General features: G+C 46.0%; 1 protein-coding gene across 2 annotated transcripts in view; it reads right to left on the bottom strand.

Annotated features, from left to right (window-relative positions):
* DYM (dymeclin) overlaps window positions 1–12,422 on the bottom strand; it is a 340,760-nt gene that overhangs the window by 322,134 nt on the left and 6,204 nt on the right. For both annotated transcript variants that reach the window (XM_049781531.1, XM_049781532.1), the window contains exon 2: window positions 476–666. In XM_049781531.1, the coding sequence (XP_049637488.1) occupies window positions 476–615 (140 nt within the window). In that variant the 5' untranslated portion in view covers window positions 616–666. The remainder of the gene's footprint in view (window positions 1–475; window positions 667–12,422) is intronic.

Genomic DNA, 12,422 nt, shown 5'->3' with positions numbered 1-12,422 from the left:
TATATATTCAGAGGATTCTATGTGAGATATACCTAAATAACCTTGAACTTTGTTTAGCAGCCTTCAAAAGAACTGTTACCTGGGATAGAGCAAATAGTACAGGGGTAAGGCTTTGCACACGGCATACTTGGATTCGAAGCCTGGCACCCTAAATGATTCCCAAGCCCACCAGGACTAATGCCTGAGCACAGCCAGATGTGGCCCCAAAAAACACAGACATAATATTTGTTTCTGGGGGCCGGAGAGATAGCATGGAGGTAGGGCGTTTGCTTTTCATGCAGAAGGTGGTTTGAATCCCGGCATCCCATATGGTCCCCTGTGCCTGCCAGGGACGATTTCTGAGCACAGAGCCAGGAGTGACCCCTGAGCAAATAAATAAATAAAATAAACAAATAAATCTTTGTTTCTGATCATCCTTCCCCACCAGTTCCTGTGGTTCTCTCTGTGAAGTTTCAATCACCCAGTCAGCTCTTACCTGCTGGTTGGTGCAGGGAAAGAAAAGGAGAGAAGCTGATTCCAGAACGGGTCATTCTCAGAGACAGACTCTGTTCCTGAGAGCTTTTTTAAGTACTCATTTTTCGGAAGATCGCTGATTCGGCTGCTGTTGGAGCCCATTTCTCCTGTGATGAATAACTTCTCTTTAAACCTTCATTTCCACAAGACAACCTAAAATGCAGAAAAGCAAATCCAGTCAAAACCATCATTACACTTTTGCCCAGCCTTTATCTAAAAATGTAAATCAAAAACAAAAGAACTGGGGCCGGAGAAATAGCATGAAGGTAGGGTGTTTGCCTTGCATGCAGAAGGATGATGGCTCAAATCTTGGCATCAAAAACCAAAAAAAAAGAAAAAAGAAAAAAAGAACTATAAACTTGTTTTTTGGTTCTTTTTTGGGGGGAGGGAGTATTTTGTTAGTTTGTTTTTGGGTCACACCTGGAAGCGCTCAGGGTTACTCCTAGCTTTACGCTCAGAAATCACTCCTGGCAGGCTCGGGGGATCATATGGAATGCTGGGATTCAAATCACCATTCTTTTGCATGCAAGGCAAAACACCCCACCTCCATGCTATCTCCAGCCCGTTTTGTTTTTTTACTTTGGAACCCAGTGGTGCTCAGGGCTGACTCCTGACTTTGCATTCAAAGATCACTACTGGCAGGTTTGGGGGACCATATAGGATGCCAGAGATCAAACCTAGGTTAGCTGCTGGCAAGCCTGGCCCAAAGCAAACACGGAAAAGTGAAAGGTTACACATGATTTCTTTTTCTTTTTTTTTTTTTTTTTTTTTTTTTTTTGTGGTTTTTGGGTCAAACCCGGCAGTGCTCAGGGGTTATTTCTGGCTCCAGGCTCAGAAATTGCTCCTGGCAGGCACAGGGGACCATATGGGGCGCCGGGATTTGAACGGATGACCTCCTGCATGAAAGGCAAACGCCTTACCTCCATGCTATCTCTCCGGCCCCCATGATTTCTTTTTCATGTTCATTAAACTGCCATTCCCATTCATTCTCTCACAAGCACAACACCACTCATTGGAGAGGCAGAGATCTACAGGAAAGTACATGGTGTGCATGTGGCTGACCCGAGCTCTATCCTTGACACCATATGGTCCCCAAAAATAGCAAAAGTACATTGGGTAGGGCACTTGCCTTGTACACACCATTGGGTGGTACCCTAAAAAACAAAAACAGTCAGAGGCTGGAGCAATAGCACAGCAGACAGGATAGACCCCAGTTCGATTTCAGACATCCCATATGGTCTCCTGAGCCTGCCAGGGGCAATTTCTGAGCACAGAGCCAGGAGTAACCTCTGAGCACCACTGGGTGAGGAAGGAAAGAAGGAGGGAGGGAGGGAAGGAGGGAGGGAGAGAGAAAGGAAGGAAGGAAGGAAGGAAGGAAGGAAGGAAGGAAGGAAGGAAGGAAGGAAGGAAGGAAGGAAGGAAGGAAGGAAGGAAGGAAGGAAGGAAGGAAGGAGGAAGGAAGGAAGGAAGGAAGGAAGGAAGGAAGGAAGGAAGGAAGGAAGGAAGGAAGGAAGGAGGAAGGAAGGAAGGAAGGAAGGAAGGAAGGAAGGAAGGAAGGAAGGAAGGAAGGAAGGAAGGAAGGAAGGAAGGAAGGAAGGGGGAGAGAGGGAAGGAGGGAGGGAGAGAGGGAGAGAGAGAGAGAGAAAGAAAGAAAGAGAGGGCCCGGAGAGATAGCACAGCGGTGTTTGCCTTGCAAGCAGCTGATCCAGGACCAAAGGTGGCTGATTCGAATCCCGGTGTCCCATATGGTCCCCCGTGCCTGCCAGGAGCTATTTCTGAGCAGACAGCCAGGAGTAACCCCTGAGCACCGCTGGGTGTGACCCAAAAAAGAAAAAAAGAGAGAGAGGGAGGAAGGGAGGGGGAGAGAGAAAAAGAAAAGGAAAGAAAGAAAGAAAGAAAGAAAGAAAGAAAGAAAGAAAGAAAGAAAGAAAGAAAGAAAGAAAGAAAGAAAGAAAGAAAGAAAGAAAGAAAGAAAGAAAGAAAGAAAGAAAGAAAGAAAGAAAGAAAGAGAGAGAGAAAGAAAGAAAGAGAGAAAGAAAGAAGAGAAAGAAAGAAAGAGAGAAAGAAAGAGAGAAAGAAAGAAAAGAAAGAAAGAAAGAAAGAAAGAGAGAGAGAGAGAGAGAGAGAAAGAAAGAAAGAAAGAAAGAAAGAAAGAAAGAAAGAAAGAAAGAAAGAAAGAAAGAAAGAAAGAAAGAAAGAAAGAAAGAAAGAAAGAAAGAAAGAAAGAAAGAAAGAAAGAAAGATAGATTCAAACAACCATAATCAAAACAAAAACAAAAACCAGAGCAGTAGTACAGTGGAAAAGTGCCTGTCTTGCCTGGAGCTGACCTGAGATCAATCCCCAGCACTCTATATGGTGAGTGAATCCTCACCATTGGCCCCAGAGTATAGTGAGGAGAAACTGAGTAAAAGAGACACAAATATGAAAGGATGGGGGCAAGGGATCAAGGGGTTCGATGTGCATTGATGGCAATAAAAAAAAAAAAAAGACAGAACTAAATATCCAAGCCAAAATCAACAACAATGAAATCAAGAGACCCAAACTAACAACCTAAACTTTAAATGGGCCTCTTATACTGGCAGTCTTGGGGGCAAAGAGTGGTGGTTGGGGATATACTTTGGGAACATGGTGGGGGAGGTCAACAATGGTGGTTGATTCATTGTATGTCTGAAATCCAACTATGAAAAACTTTTGTAAATCACAATGGTTGCAATAAAATAAAATAATTTATTTTTAAAAAGTGATTCCTGAGGCCTGAGAGATAGCATGGAGGTAAGGCATTTATTTACCTTGCATGCAGAAGGATGTGGTTGGAATCCCAGCATCCCATACGATCCCCCGAGCCTGCCAGGAGCGATTTATGAGCATAGAGCCAGGAGTAACCCCTGAGCGTTGCCATGTAACAATATGACCCAAAATAATGGGTCATATAACCCAAATAATAAACCCAAAAACCAAATAAATAAATAAATAAACAAATAAAATAAGTGATTCCTGATTGCAGAGCCAGGAGTAAGCCCTGATCACTGCCCAATATAACCTCCCCCTCCCAAAAAAAAAAGAAAAGAGATACTTTAAGAGCAAACCTCACAGGTGAAACCAGAGACCAAGGAAACATTGGCCTGTGGTCACCAGCCAAAAGACAAGTAAACACCATAGGTGTGTGCAGTTCACCAAGTGAGGAACATTGGGTAACAAGTTACTTACTGGAGGGCAGGGCTATATTTAGCACAGCTGCATAGTCTGTTCCAGTGAAATAAGAGCAATGAGAAGAAAAAGGGACTGGGCTGGAGCTGGAGAGACAGTTCATCGAGTAAGAAGCCTTGCAGGAGCCAGACCTGCAGCTCCCCATTTGATCCCAGAGCCTGCCAAGAATGATTCCTGAGTGCAGAGCCAGAGTAACCCCTAAGATATGGCCCCAGAGCCAAGAACAGAAAAGGGACCTAAAGATATAGCTCAGGAATACACTGGGTTCCCAACACCTCATGGTCCCACTGCATTACCAGGAAAAACACCCAAGTTAAAACCGAGAGTAGCCCTTGAGTACTGCAGGTGGTCCTAAAACCAAACAAATAACATAACATCTATGGACCAGGAAAAGATGGCGACCAGCTGAGCACAAGCACTGCATACAGGAAGCCAGTGTTCGAATCCCAGCACCACTTGGTTCTCCCAAGCACAGAGCTGAGGTAGTCCCAGCTGTAGCCTTAATCCCACCTCCCCTGAACCTCCACAAAAAAATACCCTACATTACATAAAATAAAAAGGCCTTATCCACAAAGATCAGATCAGCAGAGGTGTGGGTAGCAACTGAACCAGCCCAAAGAGCCTGCCCACCGGGACACAAACAAGTAGTGAAGCTTCCAACCTCGACACCCTGGTGGACAGTTCAGAGGAGCAAGGGAAAGCACTAAATGGGAAGAGTGTGGAGGGACTCTAGACCCAACCAGGGAGAGCAAGGAGGAGGCAGCACACAACAATGTGGCAGCAGGACCACCTTACACTCCTCCACTGGGGACCCCAGTCTCCAAAACACGAGCAGAGTTTCTCTCCAGAGCAACTGGGGACCCTGAGAGATACTACAAGTCACACCTAGGTTTGCTCCCCAGCAACATAGATAGTCCACCCCCTCCTCAGCAGACAGCTGAGGAGTAAGTCTTGAGCACTGTCAGATGTGGCCGAAAAGAGAAAAACAAAATAAAACAAAGCAACTGGAGTAGGGAAGAAAAGGACATATGAGGTGCCTTCATTAAAGGCTGATGGCATAAAGGCTGGGCATTCCAGCATATGCAGCTGCATGGTTCCCTCGATGCACTATGCTCCTGGGACAAAACAAGGTGGGAATGGAGTCCAGCAACCCCAGGAGTGATCCCTGAGCAGAAGCAGGAGTAAACTCTGAGCACAGCTGGTATGGCCCAAAACAAACAACTCATGAAGGGTCAGAGAAATGGCTTCTATTGCAAGAGCATGGGCTTGACCTGATGGAGACTGGAATTTGATTTCCATCACTGCAGCGTCCCCCAAGCACAGTTGTGAGCAATTCACTATCCTATACCAGCACTGAGTCAGGATGGTCCAAGGGGGGAAAAAAACTACTGTACAGGGGAAAAAAACCTAGACAAATTTACAAATCTAGTAAAACTCCAAGATATTTCTTTTTGTTTGTTTGTTTTGTTTCTGTTTTGTTTTGTTTTTGGGTCACACCCAGCAGCACTCAGGGGTTACTCCTGGCTCTATGCTCAGAAATCTCCCCTAGCAGGCATGGAGGACCATATGGGATGCTGGGATTCGAACCACCGTCCTTCTGATTGAAAGGTAAACGCCTGGGGCTGGAGAGATGGCATGGAGGTAAGGCATTTGTCTTGCATACAGAAGGTCGGTGGTTCGAATCCCAGCATCCCATATGATCCCCAGAGCCTGCCAGGGGCGATTTCTGAGCATAGAGCCAAGAGTAACCCCTGAGTGCTGCCGGGTGTGACCCAAAAAAAAAAAAAAAAAAAACGGGCCCAGAGAGATAGCACAGCGGTGTTTGCCTTGCCGATCCAGGACCAAAGGTGGTTGGTTTGAATCCCGGTGTCCCATATGGTTCCCTGTACCTGCCAGGAGCTATTTCTGAGCAGACAGCCAGGAGTAACCCTGAGCAACGCCAGGTGTGACCCAAAAACCAAAAAAAAAAAAAAAAAAAAAAAAATCAAAAAAGAAAGGTAAACGCCTTACCTCCATGCTATCTATCCGGCCCCAAAACTCCAAGATAGTTCAAACCTATTCACTAGTCACTGCATGATCCTAAGGTTCGTTGTATAAAATATTTGAATCTCAGAGCCTTAGAGATAGAACAGTGGAGCAGATAAAGCATTTGCCATGCATACAGCTGACCTGGGTTCAATCCCTGACATTCCACATGGTCCCCCAAACAACTCCAGGCTTTATTTCTGAGCATAGATCTAGGAGTAACCAAGACCATTGTAGGTGTGGCCCCAAAATAAAAACAAAAACAAAAATTAGAACTAATTAAGGTGATCATTCAGTGTTGAACTAGGAACTAGAGTGATAGCACAATGGCAGGGCATTTGCCTTGCACATGGCCGACCCTGAACAAACCAGGTTTTATCTCTGGCATCCCATATGATGGTCCCCCAGCCTGACAGGAGCGATTTCTGAGCACAGAGCCAGGAGTAACCCCTGAGCGCCGCCAGGTGTGGCCCAAAAAAACAAAAACAACAATAATAAAAATCAATGTTGAACTAGTTACAGCAGTCAAGTTCATTCACTCCATGAATTTAACAAACGTTTTTCTAGGACATTTCTGGCTGAAAGAGAAGACATTGGGGGAAAAAAAAAATAAACCTGATCTTGGGGCCGGAAAGATAGCATGGAGGTTAAGGTGTTTGCCTTCCATGCAGAAGGACTGTAGTTCGAATCCCGGCATCCCATATGGTCCCCTGAGCTGCCAGGAGCAACTTCTAAGTACCTGAGCACTGCTGGATGTGACCCAAAATCCGAAAAAAAAAAAACCAAAAAACTGATCTTTAACTTGTAAACCCCTCTACTGGGGACCCCAGTCTCCAAAACACGAGCAGAGTTATTTTGCCAAGAGTACTCACCTAAACATTACTTCATCCTTTTTTTTTTGGTTTTTGGGTCACACCCGGCAGAGCTCAGGGGTTCGTCCTGGCTCTCAGAAATCACTCTTGACAGGCTCGGGGGACCATATGGGATGCTGGAATTCGAACCACCATCCTCTGCATGAAAGGCAAACACCTTACCTCTATGCTATCTCTCTGGCCCCATACTTCATCCTTCTTTTCCTCTCTAAAAGCATGTCTGGGGGCCAAGGAGATAGCACAGGGGTTAAGGTCTTGCACACTGCTGATCCAGACTCATTCCCCCATACTTTATATAACACCCCCCTCAAGTCCTGCCAGGAGTGATCCCTGACCAAAGATCCAGTGGAATCCCTGAGCACTGCCAGACATAGCCCAAAAACAAAAACAAAAAATCTCCTGCCTTTTGTCCTTCTTTTTCCATTTCTTCATAAATTCAGCCTTAAAAAAAAAATGCCAACAGCACTTAGCTGCAAAATCTACAGAGCTAAAAGCCTGCAAATAACTGACAAGTTGGTCACAAATAACATCAAACTGCTTTAAACCTTCCCATCCTGTCAGAAATGAAAGCTGTGGGTGGCCAACCCCAAGCAAAACACTGTGGCTACAGATCTCAAACTCAATCTAAAGTTCCAGCAACATTTTTTCAGCCTCAATTCAAGTACTTTCCACATTTAAGGAGAAAAAAATAAGAAGAGAAAAATCAGATAGTACAGAGGTTAAGACCTCTGCCTCACATAGAGTCGACTACAGTTTGGTTCAGTCCCCATCATCACACATGGCCCCTGATCACAGAGCCACAGAGCACAGACCCCTAAGCACCTGCAAGTGTGACTCAAATCCACCCCCCAGATGGGGCAACTGGTGAGGTGAGTAAGTAAAGAACTTTGTAGCTTCACCCCCAGTACCACCAGGACCACCCTGAGTTCAACTGAGAATAGCCAGAGCACCAGAACAAAAGCTAGAAAAGCAGAAGGTTCTCAAAGAGAGAGTTATGGGGGCCAGAGAGATGATAGTACAGCAGATAGGTGACCTGAATTCAATCCCCAGTATCCATAGGGTCCCCAATACTGCCAGGAGTGGATCCCTGAGCATCCTCTGCGTGGGTAGAGGACAGGAAAGAAAAAAGAGAGAGAGAGAGGAGAGAGAGAGGAGAGAGAGAGAGAGAGAGAGAGAGAGAGAGAGAGAGAGAGAGAGAGAGAGAGAGAGAGAGAGAGAGCGCAAGCTTCAGTCCAAACAAGGGTCTGAGACATTGCCTTGCCAGTACCTAACAGGGCAGAAACTCATGGTCAGAGTTTTCTCTGGCCCTGCAACAGTCACCAGAGAACAGCCTATGGCAATTTTCCTGAGAAATAGTAAGTTCATGGGGAAACTGTGTGTGTATTGGGGAGAAGACACATTATCTATTAATAGGGAGACAATGTGAACTACTCAAGTCAAAGAGCAGTGGAAACACTGTCCATGCCTCAGAGAAAATCAACCAAATTTCTCACAACCTGAACTGGAAGAGGAGAAGGAGGAGAAAGTGAACCTCATCCACTGTGACAAGGAGCAACAGGGACCAGGCAGAACAGGTTCCCCACAAACCTGCCATTTGGGCGCATGGTTCAGAAGCTCAGGTTCAAGCTATTGCCCCCAGGCTGGGCATGGGTGAGGCTGGCACTGCTGAAACTTTTCGTGATGCTTCTCCACATTATTTTTCCTTCCTGATAATGAACATCAAGTATTGCTTACTTTTGATCCAATTATAGAGTAACTGCGGATTTCACAATCCTCAATTCTTAGAAACAAGTGAATGTGCAAAACCAAAGAATGGTGCAGGTTGGTTAAAACAAACTTGCAATAAGGCCCAAGCTACATCGGTCTCAGTTATAGAGGTGGGAAGAGATTTTCACTGAAGTTCGAAGTGCCTGCAGAGTGACTGACTGCCTGCAGTGCAAAAGGTTACGAATCAAGGTTAAAACTGTGGCGATGGTCTTGATTTATAGTCAAGTAAGAGATACAAGTAAATCAATATGAAATTGTAAGATGGAAACTCTTTAAGCTCTGCAGAGGTCAGCACACACTGCATAGGCCTGAGAATAAGAAGGTCTTTCTGGGTAAGAGACTCAAAAATCCTTCAAAGCAGATAGAACAGAAGCCTATGATGTGTCTGAAGGGGTTCAGAACAAACCTTGTAGGTATAATGCCCTGGGCTCTATATCCTGGGTGCCACATCTCCTCCAATCACCTGCCCCCAATAACAACACCAGCATGACCCCCACGTAACTGAAAAATTAGGAACCAAAGTGATAGTGATAGTCCAGTGAATAGATCATTTGCCTTGCATGCAGCCTGCACAGGCTTGATTCCCAACTTCCTATATGTCCCCCGAGCATACCAAGAGTGATCCCTGAGGGGCCGGGAAGGTGGCGCTAGAGGTAAGGTGTCTGCCTTGCAAGCGCTAGCGTAGGACAGACCAGACCACAGTTCGATCCCCCGGCGTCCCATATGGTCTCCCCAAGCCAGGAGTGATTTCTGAGTGCATAGCCAGGAGTAACCCCTGAGCATCAAACGGGTGTGGCCCAAAAAAAAAAATTTATAAAAAAAAGAGTGATCCCTGAGCACAGAGACAAGAAAAAAGGCCTGAGCACTTCCACGTATGGCTCAGAAATAACAATAAAAGTATTGTCAAGGTCTTGGGTTCAGCAGCTGTGGGGAAGGGGTGAAGGATACTGGGAAAACAGGACAGAGGTGAAGTGCATGTCATACTGGCACAGTCCTAAATTCAATCTCCTGTATTGCATGGCACCCTTGGCACCACTGGCTGAAGCTCTGCTGGCTCCACACGGTCAAGCTGGGCCCCCCAGCCTGGCCAATAATTCTCCCCCCAAGAAAATAACAATTCATGAGTGGGCTGTGCATAACAGAATTCATAAAACTGCACCCACTTACATCTTCTAGAATAGTGAGACCTATCTCCATACACTCATGATCTCAACAGTGTGTGAGAAAGAAAAAATTAATAAAAAATATGCATGTTTTCCAGGTATGTATATATGTATATGTATATGTATTATATGTATAGTATGTATGTATGTATATATATATGTATATATATATATATAGTACTAGTGTCCATCCATTTGCATCAAGAAACCAAGAGCCAGCCCCTAGGGCTGTAGAACAAGAAATGAAAGTACCTGGGTACCCAGTGCCAAGAGAACCACCACGCCAGCCCTGAAATGTCTTTGTCTCTGATTTTTGTTTTTGTCTTTGGACCACTCATAAGTGCTCAGGGCTTACTCCTGACTCTACTCAGGATTCACTCCTGGAAAGAACCTAACTTACCCTGTACTTGGTCTCTGGCCTCCCAGGTCTGTATTGGGAGAAGGGGTGTTGGGCTACACCAAGAGGTACTCAGAGTTTAGTCCTGGGCTCTACACTCAGAGACCACTCCTGCAGGTTTCAAGAGATTGTATGGGATGTGGGGAGCAAACCCAGTTGGTACAGACCAGGCAAGTGCCCTCCTCGCTGTACTATCACTCCAGCACTCCCAGACCTGAATTTTTAAGGTATATGATAAAAATTGCAGAAGATATTCCAAGAGTAATTTTTTTTTTTTTGGTTTTTGGTTTTTGGGTCACATCCGGCGGTGCTCAGGGGTTACTCCTGGCTGTCTGCTCAGAAATAGCTCCTGGCAGGCATGGGGGACCATATGGGACACTGGGATTCGAACCAACAAGAGTAATTTTTGTTTTGTTGTGTTTTTGCTTTTGGGGGCCATACCTGGCAGCACTCAGGGGTTACTCGTGGTTCTGTACTCAGAAATCGCTCCTGGCAGGCTTGGGGGACCAACCATATAGAATGCTGGGGATCGAACCCAGGTCCATCGGCAACATGTAAGGCAAACATGCCTTACCACTGTACTATCTATCGCTCCAGCCTCCAAGAGTAATATTTACTTAAAGAAATTGAACTTCAACATGAACAAAGCCTAGAGTAAACCGACTCACACATAAAGTTGCTATTATCCTCCCTAAGTTAGGTGGTTCTGCACAGGAAAAATGTGAAGATAACTTAAAGTGCAGCAGCAGTTGGAAGCCACAGCTCTGAGTCTACTGTGACTAAGGAAATCAGCAAGATGGGAACAGGCATCCTGCCTCCCCACACCTCTGCACTTCCTCACCCTACCTTCAGCTGAGAGTTAAACCCACACTTCTCCAAAGGAGCTAAGCTAGCAGGTAGGCCACAAGAAAAAGAAAGCTCCTGCAGCCTTGCAGCAACTGTCTCTAACTCAAGACCTAGAGCTTTCAATCCCGGGAAAGGAAGCACAGGGGAACTAGATTGCCCCCCTCTTTGTTTCAGGCACCTAGCTGGGCCTAGCAGAGTCACAAAAGGAAAACTCTAGAAAATCCTTCGCCCCAGATTCACAAAATTTTTTATTTGCTGCAGAGAGGGCTGAGGCTCCATTGGGCAGTGCTCAGGAACTGCAAATCCCCCTAAGCTATCTCCCTGTCCCCCACCCCACCCTTATAGAACATGTTCTCTCACTTTTTTTTTTAAGTTTCTGGGTCATACCCAGTGATGCTCAGGGTTTATTCCAGGCTCTGTGCTCAGGGAACCATATGGAATGCCGGGGATCAAACCCTGGTTCACCGTATGCAAGTCAAGCGCCCTTCCCACTGTGCTATCACTCCATCCTTGTCCTCTCACTTTAGGAGATTCCCTGTGGAACTGAGGGAGCCTCTATCACCCACCCACCAGGAAAAAGCCCTGGGAAACCGTGGCTGCACTGGAGGGCCCTGTGACTTCTTACAGCCTCTGAAAGACTGAGATCATTTACACATTCTGTGACAAGCACCTGATACTTGAAAAACAAACATAGGGGGCCGGGCGGTGGCGCTAGAGGTAAGGTGCCTGCCTTGCCTGCGCTAGCCTTGGATGGACCGCGGTTCGATCCCCCAGTGTCCCATATGGTCCCCCAAGCCAGGAGCGACTTCTGAGCGCATAGCCAGGAGTAACCCCTGAGCGTCACCGGGTGTGGCCCAAAAACCAAAAAAAAAAAAAAAGAAAAAAGAAAAAGAAAAAGAAAAAGACAAAATAAGGAAAAGTTTACTTGTTTACACAGAAGTCTATATATTATAAGTTCATGAGTTTTAATGGTCTCATTTGGAGGTGGGGGAAGGTCCACACAGAGCTGTGCTCAGGGCTTATTCCTGCACTCTGCACTCAGGGATCACTCCTGGTGGGAGTGACCACTCCTCAGGGGACCATAAGAGGTGGTGGGATCAAACTTGGGGGTTAGGCGCCTGCCAGTCAAGTGCCGTAATACCTGTTGTAGTATCTATCAGGCCCCTTTTATCTCACTTTATCAAAGCCCATAGGAGTCATAGATATTTCCTTCACATTCATTTATTTATTTGTTTTGGTTTTTGGGGCTACACCTGTTTGATGCTCAGGGTTTACTCCTGGCTATGCTCTCAGAATTCACTCCTGGCTTGGGGGAACCATATGGGACGCCAGGGGATCGAACTGCAGTCAGTCCTAGGCTAGCACTTGCAAGGCAGACACCTTACCTCTAGAGCCACCACTCCGGCCCCTCCAACACATTTATTTATAGCCATTAAAAAACAACAATCCTGAGGCTGGAGCAATAGAACAGCAGTAGGACGTTTGTCTTGCATGTGGGCAACACAGGATAGAAGGTGGTTCGAATCCCAACATCCCATATGGTCCCCCGAGCCTGCCAGGAGCAATTTCTGAGTACAGCGCCAGGAGTAACCCGAGAGCTGCCAGGTGTGACCCAAAAACAAAAACAAAAA

Source organism: Suncus etruscus, chromosome 10 (assembly GCF_024139225.1).
Source record: "Suncus etruscus isolate mSunEtr1 chromosome 10, mSunEtr1.pri.cur, whole genome shotgun sequence".
NCBI classification, from domain to species: Eukaryota; Metazoa; Chordata; class Mammalia; order Eulipotyphla; family Soricidae; genus Suncus; species Suncus etruscus.
This window is presented reverse-complemented; position numbering and strand designations above follow the sequence as displayed.